This window comes from Triturus cristatus, chromosome 5_2 (genome assembly GCF_964204655.1).
Source record: "Triturus cristatus chromosome 5_2, aTriCri1.1, whole genome shotgun sequence".
Classification (NCBI taxonomy): Eukaryota; Metazoa; Chordata; class Amphibia; order Caudata; family Salamandridae; genus Triturus; species Triturus cristatus.
Window position 1 is genome coordinate 476,858,594 of NC_140588.1, and position 12,864 is coordinate 476,871,457.

Here is a 12,864-nt window from a genome sequence, read left to right on the forward strand (position 1 = left end):
GGGTCAGGTCTCCCCAGGCAGACCCCTACAGGATGTTTCCAGGTTCCATGTGGCAGGGCCCATTCTGTCTTACAGTGCGGGGTGAGGCAAGTCAGGAGGGAGCGAGCATACCAAGGGTCCTGATTTAGATCCCGACGAACTGGCTACTCCATCACAATGTTGAATGATATCCCGTTCACTGAAATATAAATCCCATAGGATAAAATGAAATTCATATTTCAGCGGAGGTGATATCCGTCAGCGTTCTGAAGGAGTAACCCGTCCGCCGAGATCTAAATCAGGTCCCAAGTCTCTGTGACAGGTAGGCCCTGGTTCACCCCACATTTCAACAGTTGGAGGAGGTGGATTACCAATCAGCATCTGATTGGGAGATCTCCGTATTTCAAGCCATGCCATCCAGCCCATGGGCTGGGGGGAAGATTTCTCCATGGGTGCCACTTCCAGTCTGGCAATCACAATGTCTCACCAGAGTCCCAAAGGTTATTGGGGCTAATATCGGGGTGAGGCCTGCTAAAGCTCCAGGTTATGTCTGACCTCCACGGCCCCCCAAACCCCAAACAAAGAGGGCATCCTGCACCTGCTAACCTTACCAGTCCAGGCCACAACCCTGTAGACTGCACCCTCCATGCTACAGGCCACTGCTTCATGCAATTATCACTCCTGCAGGACACCTCGTAACCTCCCTTGGCAGGGGGCTCCCCCAGTCGGCCGCTGCCTTTGTTGGTGGGGAGGAAGTCAGGTAACAAGAGGCCTATGAAGCGTGCCCAAGGTCAGGGAAAGTGTGGCTGGCAAGATGACAAACACAAGGAGATGATGGACAGAGTGCTGAACCTTTTCAGACATTCACCCCAGTCACAGATCTAGGTTGAATCCATCATCATTCTTTAGCTCACTTTGCAACCTCAGTTCAGACCAACAAGATGGGGGACCCACCTCTCTGGTGGCCTGCCAGGCCTCTCTGCTCCAGGAGTTAGGCTCCCCCTCACATGTCCACCACTACCGGCCAGAGGGCATACCTCAGTCATCACAGTTGCCAGGCTCTCCTTTGTATTCCCTGGTCTCTCATCGCTCCAAGGCCTTGCTGGCCTCACACCGTCGCCCTCTCAAAACGGCACCGTCTCTCCAGCCAGGGAGAAAGTTAGCCAGCACTACCCCTGGTTAGAGGAGACACAGCAGTGATCATCAGGACTCCATAGGTTCCAGCCCCCTAGAGTGTTGGACCACATGGCTGAGCACTAGTGGAGACACTGAAGCAGGCAGAAAATAAGAGCTTGGAGAAGCAGTATCCTGCTCCATTCTAAATCGAGCCACAACCCCTGTTGGGTCATTTTCAGACTGTCCCTAAACTGCTGTCTGAACCTTTCTGGGGTGAGACCATACTTCCTGACAAGGGTTCCTTCATGGGGAACCCTCATCCTATCTCCCTTCTATAGGTATCGTAGGATGTCCCTCCCTTCACTAGGGAAATGCCTCTACAGGCTAGACCTCCAAATGCTCCTCAGGGATCATGTGAATCTGTAAGCCAATTTCATAATCTCAAACCACTCTCAATTTTTTCTCTCACAAAAAGGTCAGGCACCAGACCTTTAGGAATGTGGACACTCTTGTCTTCAGAGGGCATGTATGCTGCCACCATCACTGCTTAACTCTGCCTATTAGCCCTTGATTTCCAGCTCCTTCAGGCTCAGTTCATGAGCCAGTAACACATCTTTCTCCTCCAAGGACCTCTCGACCTCAGCCTTCTCCTCCTTCATCCTGAGCTGGGTCATCGCCACCCTGCACTCTCTCTCTATATTCTTTTCCACCAACTCTTCTGGAGACAGGTTGAGAGAGGACACACTGCTTCCTGCACGTGGAGGTATCTCCAGTCATGGGAGTATGTCACCCCCACCTTAAAAGCTTGCATTCCAAGAACCTCCTGCAAGTCCTGCTCTTATGCCTTCTCATCATCCTCTCCCCCCTGGTCATCTGTGGATGGTTACTGAAGGGCCTCCACCCAGGCCCTCTAGGCTTTTTAGAGCTTCACCTGTCTGGTGCTCCTTTATGCAGGCAACCCCCTCTTCTGGCAAAACGTCTTGTGCTCAGCCACAGTGTAGCTCTCCAGGTTGGCAAGCTCAAACTCGATCCTTGCAAATGGAGTCACAGACACAAACAGTCAAGTAGAGTAGAAATTAATAAAAAAAATAAAAAGACCAATCAGAAAGAATTTGGAACTCAAAATGGTCTTAAATATGGGAGGGTAGTGTACACAAAATCACTTTATGGCACTTCACAAACACAAGTCCTATCCTCACTGCTGATCACCAATGTGAGAAATAAATTTGTCGTTTGAGGGTGCCAAGTCCCTAGTGCCACATTCTAATTTAAATGTCGGAGTCTGGGACAATTTAAACAATGCTTGGATCCGTTTGTGGTCACTGTGGTGTGTGGGGACAACTTCAGCTTTCACTAGGAAATCTTCATGTGCAGGTAAGATAAAAATATAATCGATAGTGCTTGCACAACACCTCCCTCTAAATGTTGGATCAGGTAAGTTGTTATCATTGGTTACAGCAGCAATGTCCATAACATTACTTAGAGAGTGGTTCTGCAAGTGTTCCATTAATTCCATACACCTATGACAAGGTTGTCCTCTGCTCCCTAGCCATAACGCTACGGTGTCTCTGCTAGGGAGTTTAGCATTAAAATCTCCACCCAGGCAGATGCCAACTTTTGTGTCAGGACCATTGCTATTCTCTAATGTGGTAACAAGGTCAAATAGTTTGCAGAAACTAATTTTGGGTGAATTGTAAAAATCATTTTAATAGAAATTTAGTAAGTATATAGATACCCCTTTTTGTATAGCAAAGCTTGAAATGTGTTGCTATGGTTATGTAGAACCTTTATGCTGCCCCTCGCAGCAATATTTACCCAAATAGAGAGCCCACCGGATGGACGACCAGATTTAGGAATTGGAGCCATGGCGTTAAAACAAACAAACCCTTTGAGGTATATATCTTTGGAGGCCCAGGTTGCCTGGAATATCAGGATGTCCTGCTGTCTAACCAGTTCCAGCCAGTCTACTAGGTCTATTTTTGACTGTAGGCCAGCGACATTCCAACTGAGTATATTTAGATCAAGATTTGGATCAAGATTTGTGCAGGCCTTAGGGGTTAGCATGGTGACATTATCGTGTGACACTAGTGGTTCAGGTGGGTTTGGAGCATGTATGGGTGTATTATCGGCCCCGGCAATTGTAGAAGGTCCTGGGAGTCTATGAAGGTCAGGGCCACATTTTTTGGGGGGGAAAATGGTAAAGCGGGCTCATTTGGGAGACTACTGAGGATTGGTTTGTAAAAAATAAGCCAGTGGTAATGACCAGATAATTGGCGAGTTGGTAGATATGGTCTCCTGGCATCTCAACGGTGACTTAACCATGGACAGTCTGTGATAGTTGATGACAATACAGTGCCCCTAAATATTCTTGAGTGTATCACCCACCCAGCCCACTCTTCATGCCATGATAATTATCCCCAGGCAGGTAACTCCGCTCCGTCAGTGGATTTTGTGGATTTTTGCCCACTTCGCACTCTGTTGCGAACGCAGAGTTTAGGCAAAACTCCCCTCCGTGGCGGAGAGGAATTAGCCAGCCCAATCCAACCTCCCAAAATAATTCAAAATTAAAAAAGAAGGCACTTACCTGCATGGCTGCCTCCTCCTCTGCCTGGCCGTTCTCCTTCCTGCTCCTCGCCGTCCTTCTTCTATGAAGAGGTGGCAGGGAGCGGAGCAGAGTACCACAGAGTTTTTTTCAAACTCCACGGAACTCCACGTAGAGGCACTACGCCAGCTCCGCCTGCCTTTAATAATAATATCTTGCATGTTTGACCCTAAATCACTTGTTCTTGGAAACCAGTCCATGCTTTTATAGTGCAATCGATCCCAAGTTTCCCTCTGTTCCCTTTTAAGGGGTGGCTCCCTTGCCAATACCGAAACATAGGAGCATGCTGCTGGCGGCCACAGGAGTCAAGCTATCCTGGCTGATGAGGGAAAGCCCAAAAGCCGTCCTAGGTTGCTTGTTTCCAGTCCAGGGGGGACCTGGCCTGGCAGTTCGGGCTGGACTGTTCCCATTGTGCGCAGGGTCAAGACTGATTTGCATATGACTGGGTCCAAACTGGAATGGCGAGCAAAAAAACGATGGATTTAGGCCCAGATCTCTGTACTGGGGTGAATGTCTGACATTGTTCTGCATTCTGTCCATCAATTGTTCTTTTTGCATTTGTCACCCCGAGTGGGGAGGGTATGCCCAGAAATGGGTCCTGTGCTCTCCATGCCACTGGAGTCAAGCTATCCTGGCTGATGAGGGCTGAAAGCCTGAAACCGGTCCTAGGATGCTTGTTTCCAGTCCAGGGAGGACCTGGAATGGCAGTTCGGGCTGGACTGTTCCCATTGGGCGCAGGGTCAAGAATGATTTGCATATGGCTGGGTCCAAACTGGAATGGCATGGTGAGCAAAAAAACGATGGATTTAGGCCCAGAGTTCTGTACTGGGGTGAATGTATGACATTGTTCTGCATTCTGTCTAACCATTGTTCTTTTTGCGGCGGTCGGCCCAGCACATCTGTTTTGGGCCTGTAATGGGTTCCACTTGGAGGGTCAGGGGTGGTGCTACTAGGTATACTCGGGCTTGGTCGATCACCGATCGGGCAGTTAGTAGGTGCAAGCGTAGGGATGAGGGGCGCAGATTGATCAGTCCCAGTCAGAGTGGGGCGGCCATGATCAGGAGGGTCGGATTTTGGTGCTGTGTTAGTCTTCGAGGGAAGTATTCCCTTAGTTGGGTGCAGGTGTTGCAAGTGTTACAAGGGAGCACTACTAGGTGGCAGACAGGCGAGCATGAAACAGCAGTGGATGGATTGGCGTTTGTTAGGACATTCAGTGGGGGAGGGTAGATGCCCCCCTGGTGTAATGTTAATTGAAGCTATCCATTCCTGCAGAGAGAGCTTATTTACTGCAATGTCCAAGCAATCCAGTCACTCCCATAGGGATTTGAATTTCATATCTATTGCATCAGCGATCCGTGGGCAGGAAGAGTTAACGAAAGCTTCCCCAGTGTCTAGTGCTCTTGAACCTGCTTCCATTTGTGTGCAAATAGAGTGGCTGGAGTTGCTGCTCGATGCCAGGCCCAGTGGACTAGCGCCAGATTATGATGACGACTGCATCCATGATGGCAAACAGCTGCGGGAAGAACTGGCACGTGGAGGCTGTTTTCTTTTGGAGCAAACCTGCTTCCCATGAGTCCTTTGGCGTTTGGAGGTCACAGCAGCTGTGGCTACAGCATTTGAGACTACCGTGGCTAGCAATATTGTAGGTCGGGCAGGCTCTTGGGCGTCAGGGGGGCCTCCACTCGAGGTGGGGCATAGTTAGAGCCAACTGTCTGGTGCACAGGGCCGCGAGTTGTAATGGTTGACTGATGGTCCCGCTGGCGACCCTCCAGATGTAAGATTGATATGTATGGCTTAATTACCCAGGGACAGTCTGCGCTCTGTTAGTTCTCTTTCAGAAGACACTATGCTGACCACCCTCTCCAACATACAGTACAAAGTGGTGGAGGGGCGGACGAGTGGTGGTTGGCTGGTGCGTTTCCCCATAATGCATTTTGATGTTCCTAGGTAAGTAGCCCAATGCCTATGCGCACACAGATGCCCACACGGATAAAATAAATGCCGCTATCAATACAATGCGTGTTGAAATGTAAAGCACAGGACCTTAGGGTGTCCTTTAATCCAAGAATTTAGGGGGTGGCCCAGTCCAGCCTCTTCCGGGTTTTGATGGGCGCAATGGGCAGCCCGCGAGCATCCCGCAGTGCGGGGCCCAGCGACTGTGTTTATACGCCTCTGGGCATCGGCTCTGTGCGGGCGTGGGCGGCAATGGCTGCAAAGACTGCCGGGGCTTGTGGTTCATCACCCCTCCTGCTGGTAATGGACTCCCGCTCTGTGGGCCCGGCTGCTGTGTTTATGCGCCTCCAGGCTCGGGCTGTGTGCGGGCGTAGGCGGCAGCAGGCGCAAAGACTGTCGGGGCTCCTAATTTCCATGAATCATTCAAGTGCCAAACCCGCCTTATTTCCAAAATGGTGAGCTCCATTTAATGGCATGTCCAAAACGGATGCATGGATATGCCCCCGAAAAGCCAGTGGTCCTTAGCCAGGCATGACTTTGGAGCACAACAGTGGAAGCTATGGATCTGCCCAGTAATTCGGTAGTATCCAATCAACATTTAATTGTGAACTTTGCAGCATCTCTCTCATCAGCAACAGCTTGGCAGAGTATGGCTCAGGCCTCCTCTGAGACCATAGGCAGCACTAGTACAACCACATCCCATATAGCATGGAAATAAAGGCTGAAAAAGCATGCAATGTTCACGAACCACAGTGCTAGGCTGATGGAAGAGAAAATCCTCTTTCCAAAGGTATCCAGCCTCTTGAATTCTCTATCTAGTGGTATGGTAGGGAACATGCTGGGATTTATCCTGGAAGTTAAGGCCTAAAGACCACCAGGGTCCCAAGGGTGAGGAGCTGTATGAGGAAGGCCGGATGCCCAGACTCAGGGCAATGGCAGCGGGAGATACACCTGTGCACAGAAATACTTGTGTAGAGCTTGGCCCAGGTCCCAAGCAAGACATCAGTGAGAACTACATTAATGGGGAATGCAAGTTCTGACTGTGACAGCCCAGGCTGAAGCCCCTCTGTCAAGACATTGGCCTCAACTGTGGGCAGCTGAAGATTCAGGATCTCAGCTGCACTCCGGACCACCAGCTGAAGGAATTCCTCTACAGTAACTGTGTAAGGAGAGAGCAGACCAGTGTCTGTTGAGGTGCCCTGACCACTGGCATCAGCCAGGTCCTCATACAAGGTCAGAGTAGACATAGGAATCTCACATTCCCTCCATGGATATTCCTGAGAGGGTCCTTATGGGGGAAATAGGGTTTCATCTCCAATTCAGGCTATTTGGGCTTGGTCAGCATTGGAGCCGGCATCAGGTTCTGTATCGGAGTCAGGAATCACGATTAGTTTGACACTGCTGATGGGTGTCGGTGGCATTGGAAATGGCGCCACTTGGACAGTCCCCGGAGAAGGTTTCGAAGTCAAGGCCGGGCCCATCTGGATCCATCAACGGATCCTGAGGGCCCGATTGGTGCAGAGGGTGAACCAGGCAGTAGAACCCCAGTCAGAGTCCTTTCCAAGCCCATGGGGCCTGAGGCCGCTCAGAGGGGTTTGACTGGCCGAAAGGATTATGGCCTCATAAAACTCACACAGTTGGCCAAGGATAGCTCTGACTTTGGGAAACTCAGGAAAGTGCCGACCGTACCTAGTGTCAGGCATGTCTATACAGGTACAACCTGGAAGTGAGACCTGGGTTAGTGGCATTGTTTCCTCACATTGTCAGATGAATGTGACCAACATGGAGAAGTTGAAGAGGACTTCGACTTCTTGGACTTCTTCATGTGGAACTTAAACTAAAGATGTCCAGGATCATGACAATAATTTGTGTAAGTGACTCTGTGACCGGTCATGAGACCATCCTCACAAACAGGACCTAGAGCAGCATGAAGTGGTGTGGCAATTGGCCAGAAGCTTCATGGCTCGCTCGTGGATGGTTTCGGGTTCATGGTCCTGCAATCCATGCAGGCTCTAAAGTAGTGGTCTCGTTCTAGACACCACAGACACACCAAATTGGGGTCTGTCAATTACATTTGCCTGTGATAGGCTCCACAAGGGGTTGAACCCAGTAGGTGTCTTTGGGGACAAGTCCCAAAAGGGTAGACGAAAGAAACACTAGTGGGATTCAAAATAAGGATAAAAAAAACTGACTGAGGGGAGTTTGTTTGGATCCATGCTGATGGTGTCAAAAAGATGGAAGTGAGGCCTGGTGTGGTGCCTAGACATGCACCATGTACATCACTCGCAGTGCGGACGACGCTGATGAAGCCACGCAGAGCTAAATGTTGCCACCTACTGGAGCACAAGGGGGTTGCTCAAAATTTTCCAAACCCAGTCTCATGCCTAAAGAATATTCTAAGGTAAGGAATTTTTAACTAGAAGTCTCAATAAGATACATCTATCAGTGAGACCGTTACTGGAATACACAAAAGCAGTGCTACAGTAGTGCAGCTGTCCACCTCCACTTGTATCCTATGCACCATTAGCAGGCCGGGCTTTGACTCAGCAATTCAGTTAAATATTCAGTTAAATATGCTCAAAGCCTCTCCTCCTGCTGCTGATGCAGGTACCAAACACCTCTATGCAAAACGGAGCTATGAACTCATATTTTTGTATTGAGAGAAGTGAGCTGTGACCCTAGTAATCACAAATCCATTAAGTGGGAGAGCTTCACACACCTGTTGTATTTCCGTGCGATCCGAGGCTGCAACAATTAGCCAATTCTTCAAGAAAGGATATAAAAGGATCTGCAGTGACTGCAAAAGAACTGTCAATGGAGCAAACAGTTTTTTAGGTGGATTCACAACTAATAGCAACACTGGAGACTGGACTCCATAGCAACTTCACAAACCACTGGTAAGACCAGAATTTGTAAGTGGAGGTGCATGTCCTAGAAGCCAATTGCAAGTAAATATACATCCTGTAAAACCAAAAGATTAATTTTTTGGCAGGTTACCATTTTGTAGGCGTCTTACCTGATGAGCTTCCTTTATTTATTTTAATATGAAGGACTAGCCCAAAGAATCTATTTGTTTCTTTTCTCAGGGAATTTGGATTGCTATTGCTTGATGAGCAGGTCGTTAACATCATGTTGGAGTGCATATTTTATAAGTGGATGCCAAGGCATTTGAGTCACCACCATAATGAAGTCCAGAGCTATCAATAGTTTGCACTACGTTTAGTCTATGTCCCGTTGTTAGTACAAACAAATCTGTTGGTGAGAATCTCCCTGGATCACCTTCAGCTCCTACTGATCTGTCACTGACTTGCTTCGATTTGAAAACAATTGGTAGATTTCCCCACCCAGCCATATGTGACTGGGTACATCAAGTGAAAATGTGGTATTGTCATTTCATCACCTCTTGTTGAGCTGAGGTGAGAAAATAGCTGCCAGCTGAGAAACCAACACAGCTTGCCATGAAATCACAGCATTGTCTAATGGGGTCAAACACAATTTTCTGTTTATGCAGGCATTACATACTATATTTTCCCTGAAAATGAAGAATATAAAGAATACATCTGCCTCTTGCAGAACTTTTAGCAGCCTCTTCATCAGTGTACCAAAATGTTAAGCGCCAAAACTGGATAATGTTTTTTTTAACAGAAATGGCATAAGTGGTTGTAATGTAAATGGTAAGAATAACAATCCATTCCCTCTGAATGCTCCCATCAGAACTATGATTCCTCTTTTTGTGGGTATGTTTACCAACATGCCAGCCTCTAGTGGCCCCAGCTCAAAGATACCAGCCTGTCCCCACCTCAGAATTATGATCTAGTCAATGTCATGCACACAGCTTTCAAGCGTGTGAGTCCCATTCTTGACTGCCTGAGGAAAGTAAGACTCATTCCACTAGCAACGGTGACATCCTGCTATGATAAGTACAGATTAAAGGTGCAAATGCCTCTTTTAGAGGGTCCCAGTCAGAAGCAAATAAGCACAAAGGGTAAAAAGAAACCTTGCAATCTTGTAACTCTTGATTGAAGATGAAGATTAACACAGAAGAACAAGCTACTTACCTCCAGTAATGCATTATCTAGTAGAGATAATATCAATCCACAGATTTATTTCACCATGGGGAAACATTCCTCAAAAAAGAATTCTACAAAATGTTTAAAAAAATTCTGTCGAAAAGCAACAGAGGGGCAGCCCTTTCTCCGGGTCAGAGCTAACTGGCACGGAAAGAAAAAAACTGACATGAGCTCGCAGATGTGACACATACATAGGGAACGCGGACATAACTTCCGATGCAGACAAGGTTATGCTGTGAGCGGATCAACGCCACCTACCAACATGCAGGGGTACTGCTCACACAAAAATCTTCCAGATCCAGTTTGATGTCTGGGAAATTCAAAGGTAGGGAATGTGCGGCTAGATGTCTCTATGAGATGTTCATAACAAGGCTTCAAATTCCTCCTGACATGACGGTAGAGGAGCCAAGCAAGAATATTTGCAAAGTAGATCCAGTAGAATTTCCACTTCCTAGAAGCAAAATTCAAGCATACAATTAATAGGAAGGGGGCGTGAAAAGTAAGGGAATAATTACATTAAGACAAAGCCATCACTTGGAAAAGTCTCATTATGTATGATTTAAACAAGAAATGATAAAACAGGAAAAGACTTCCCCATCATGGATTGGAAACCTCGAATAGCATCACAGGGACAGACCACCATCTTGGAAAGCCAGTTTATGAGGTTTGTCTACATTCCTTTCCTGAACCTCATGGTGTCAGTTTGACACACAAAAAAGAAGCCCAAGTTTGACAACTTTTTCCAGCACTGAATTCCGTAGTCTTGCAGATGCTCTTCATGTCTTATGTTTCACTTGACTCACGGAAAACTCCTCCAGGTGACCGCAATTGTGGTCCAGGTGGTGGGGATGGTTAACCAAGCATTGAGAGCGGGGTCATGCAATATGCTGGCTGACAGTGGGATGAGTGTTCTATCTTCTCCTGAACTAATATTATCTTTGGTTAACTCTTGCCACTGTTGTAATAGCCCATCAGACTGGCAGAAGAGAGGTTAGTTGGTAAGGATGCACCTTGCCTGCACAATTATCCCTACCCAGAGGATTACCCACTGCCCCGGCAAAACAGAATGAAATTCAAACAAACTGTGGAGGCATGGTCATCTGCACCATAATGAAATAGAGTAAATGAGCTTAGGAACAAACCAATCAGACTTAGGAAGGACAGGAGCTAGAATCACTCCAGCCAATCCAGAAAATCTCAATCCATGGAGAAAGATTAACAGTCTTTGAAATTAAGGAGACACCTCCTTGTACTGTCTCCAGATATAGAGCTCAGACTGAAATATTAAGGACTGTGTTTAGGAAGGGGAAAGAGATGGTAACAGAGCTTGAGTTGTTTAGGTGGACATGAGCCCTTGTATCTGCACTTCTCCAGTACCATCTAATGATTGGTAATTTATATTTGGGACTTGAGAAGCTTGGATACAGAAGGTTGGCTGATTCTTAGATTATGTATCAGAAATATAAATCAAAGTGAGTTGCCAGTATTTCATTATTTTGTAGTTCTCTTAAAATATTACTTGTAAAATAGAAATAGGTAGCACTAGCAAAGAGAAAAATGTATATACTCACAGTAACTACAAGAAATAGGGGTTCACAGTGGTCTCTAAATCTCTTCAGTGATTCAATGTTGTCAGCTGGAGCCTATCACAAATGAATCTATGATTAATGGATTTTTATTAAATAAACCACAGTTAATGGTGTTCTGCTTTATAGCAGCATGCCTGATTATTATACCTTTAAAAAGTTGTTACATTTCTGAATAATCATTTGCATCTAATGCATAACATCTTTGAACAATACATGACACTGATAACATTCCAAAGAGAGTTCAGTGTTGCCCATCCTGTTTGAAGGATAAAGAAAAGTTACTTACTTGTAATCTGTCTATGTTTCATGAAAATAACTATCAGAGGCATAAACACTAGTTAGTCCTACTTGTATTGAATCCCACAGCAGTATTCTAAAGATACCATCTCTAGCTACCGAATACTGTATTGTCATCATGTACATTTCTGCAGGCAACATTACCTGAATTTCTTTTACATTTTCTTTTAAACATGGCAAAAATGTAATTAGATAAAAAGATAACAATAAATCAGTTTCCTAAATACACAACACAGAAATTAAGATTATGGACTAGGTAAGGTTTTTTATGACTTCTGTGAATGAAGAACTTGGGTTATTTTCTGTATGTATGTATCCTTTCCTTCTACATCATAGGATTTGTATTGATAGCTAAAAATACTGAATAAAATAGTACGCTCGCCCCAATAGAAGTGACAGTCAACAAATAGCAGATCGATTCTTGAAAGCATTTGGAAAGGCAGAGAGATGGTATGTCTATTCAAATGGATTGCACAAAGTATTGGATATCTGCTCTGGAGTTCAATTCTAGACAGTAGAGTCTAGAGATGGTATAAATAGGCCTAAATGTTTCTGACATTGGAACGTTTCTCATAGAGGCCATGGTTGCTGATGTTTTCCTTGAGAAATAATCTCTTGTGTAAATTTACCTGATTCAAAAGACTAACTTACACTTTTGAGTAAGTTTACACTTTTCACTAAGTTTTCTACTTTTTGGTATTCACAAACTCTGAGTGTAAATTACAAAAACAACAAAAAAGTAGCAAATGCAGAACTGCAGTTGGTTAACCACTGGCAACATCCTCCCACAGTCAATAATGAAGGTAGGAACTTAAGATGAAACCCCATTGGAAATATTGTTAAATTAAATTATATTATTTAAAATTGTTACAAATATAAATATAAATTGATGATAAAAAATACAAATAGCACATACGTTTTATTTAATGAATATTTTAATAGCCTATTTTGAATTAAAAAAAATAATGTAACAATAAATGTTATTGAAATGAAATACATGTTAATTAATCATATACAACACTTAATTATCATTAATGCATATTAAAATTATATTTTTCTCTTTAGGCAGGAATTTATTTTGTAATTTAAACTTCAGGAAAAAATAATTTAATATATTTCTAATAATTAAAGTTTTAATCCAATATAAATGTAATAATGCTGTAGCATTTTTGTTTTATTTTATTATGCATTTAAAGTACATATAAAATGAGTTTGCAATAATACTTAGCATAAGAGTATTTTTAATCTTTTTGAATTA

At 45.1% G+C, this 12,864-nt stretch overlaps 1 protein-coding gene across 1 annotated transcript in view; it reads right to left on the reverse strand.

The window, feature by feature from the left end:
* NME8 (NME/NM23 family member 8) overlaps nucleotides 1-12,864 on the reverse strand; it is a 1,023,835-nt gene that overhangs the window by 821,686 nt on the left and 189,285 nt on the right. The window contains exon 5 of the mRNA XM_085606381.1: nucleotides 11,292-11,363. Within this exon, the coding sequence (XP_085462507.1) occupies nucleotides 11,292-11,363 (72 nt within the window). The remainder of the gene's footprint in view (nucleotides 1-11,291; nucleotides 11,364-12,864) is intronic.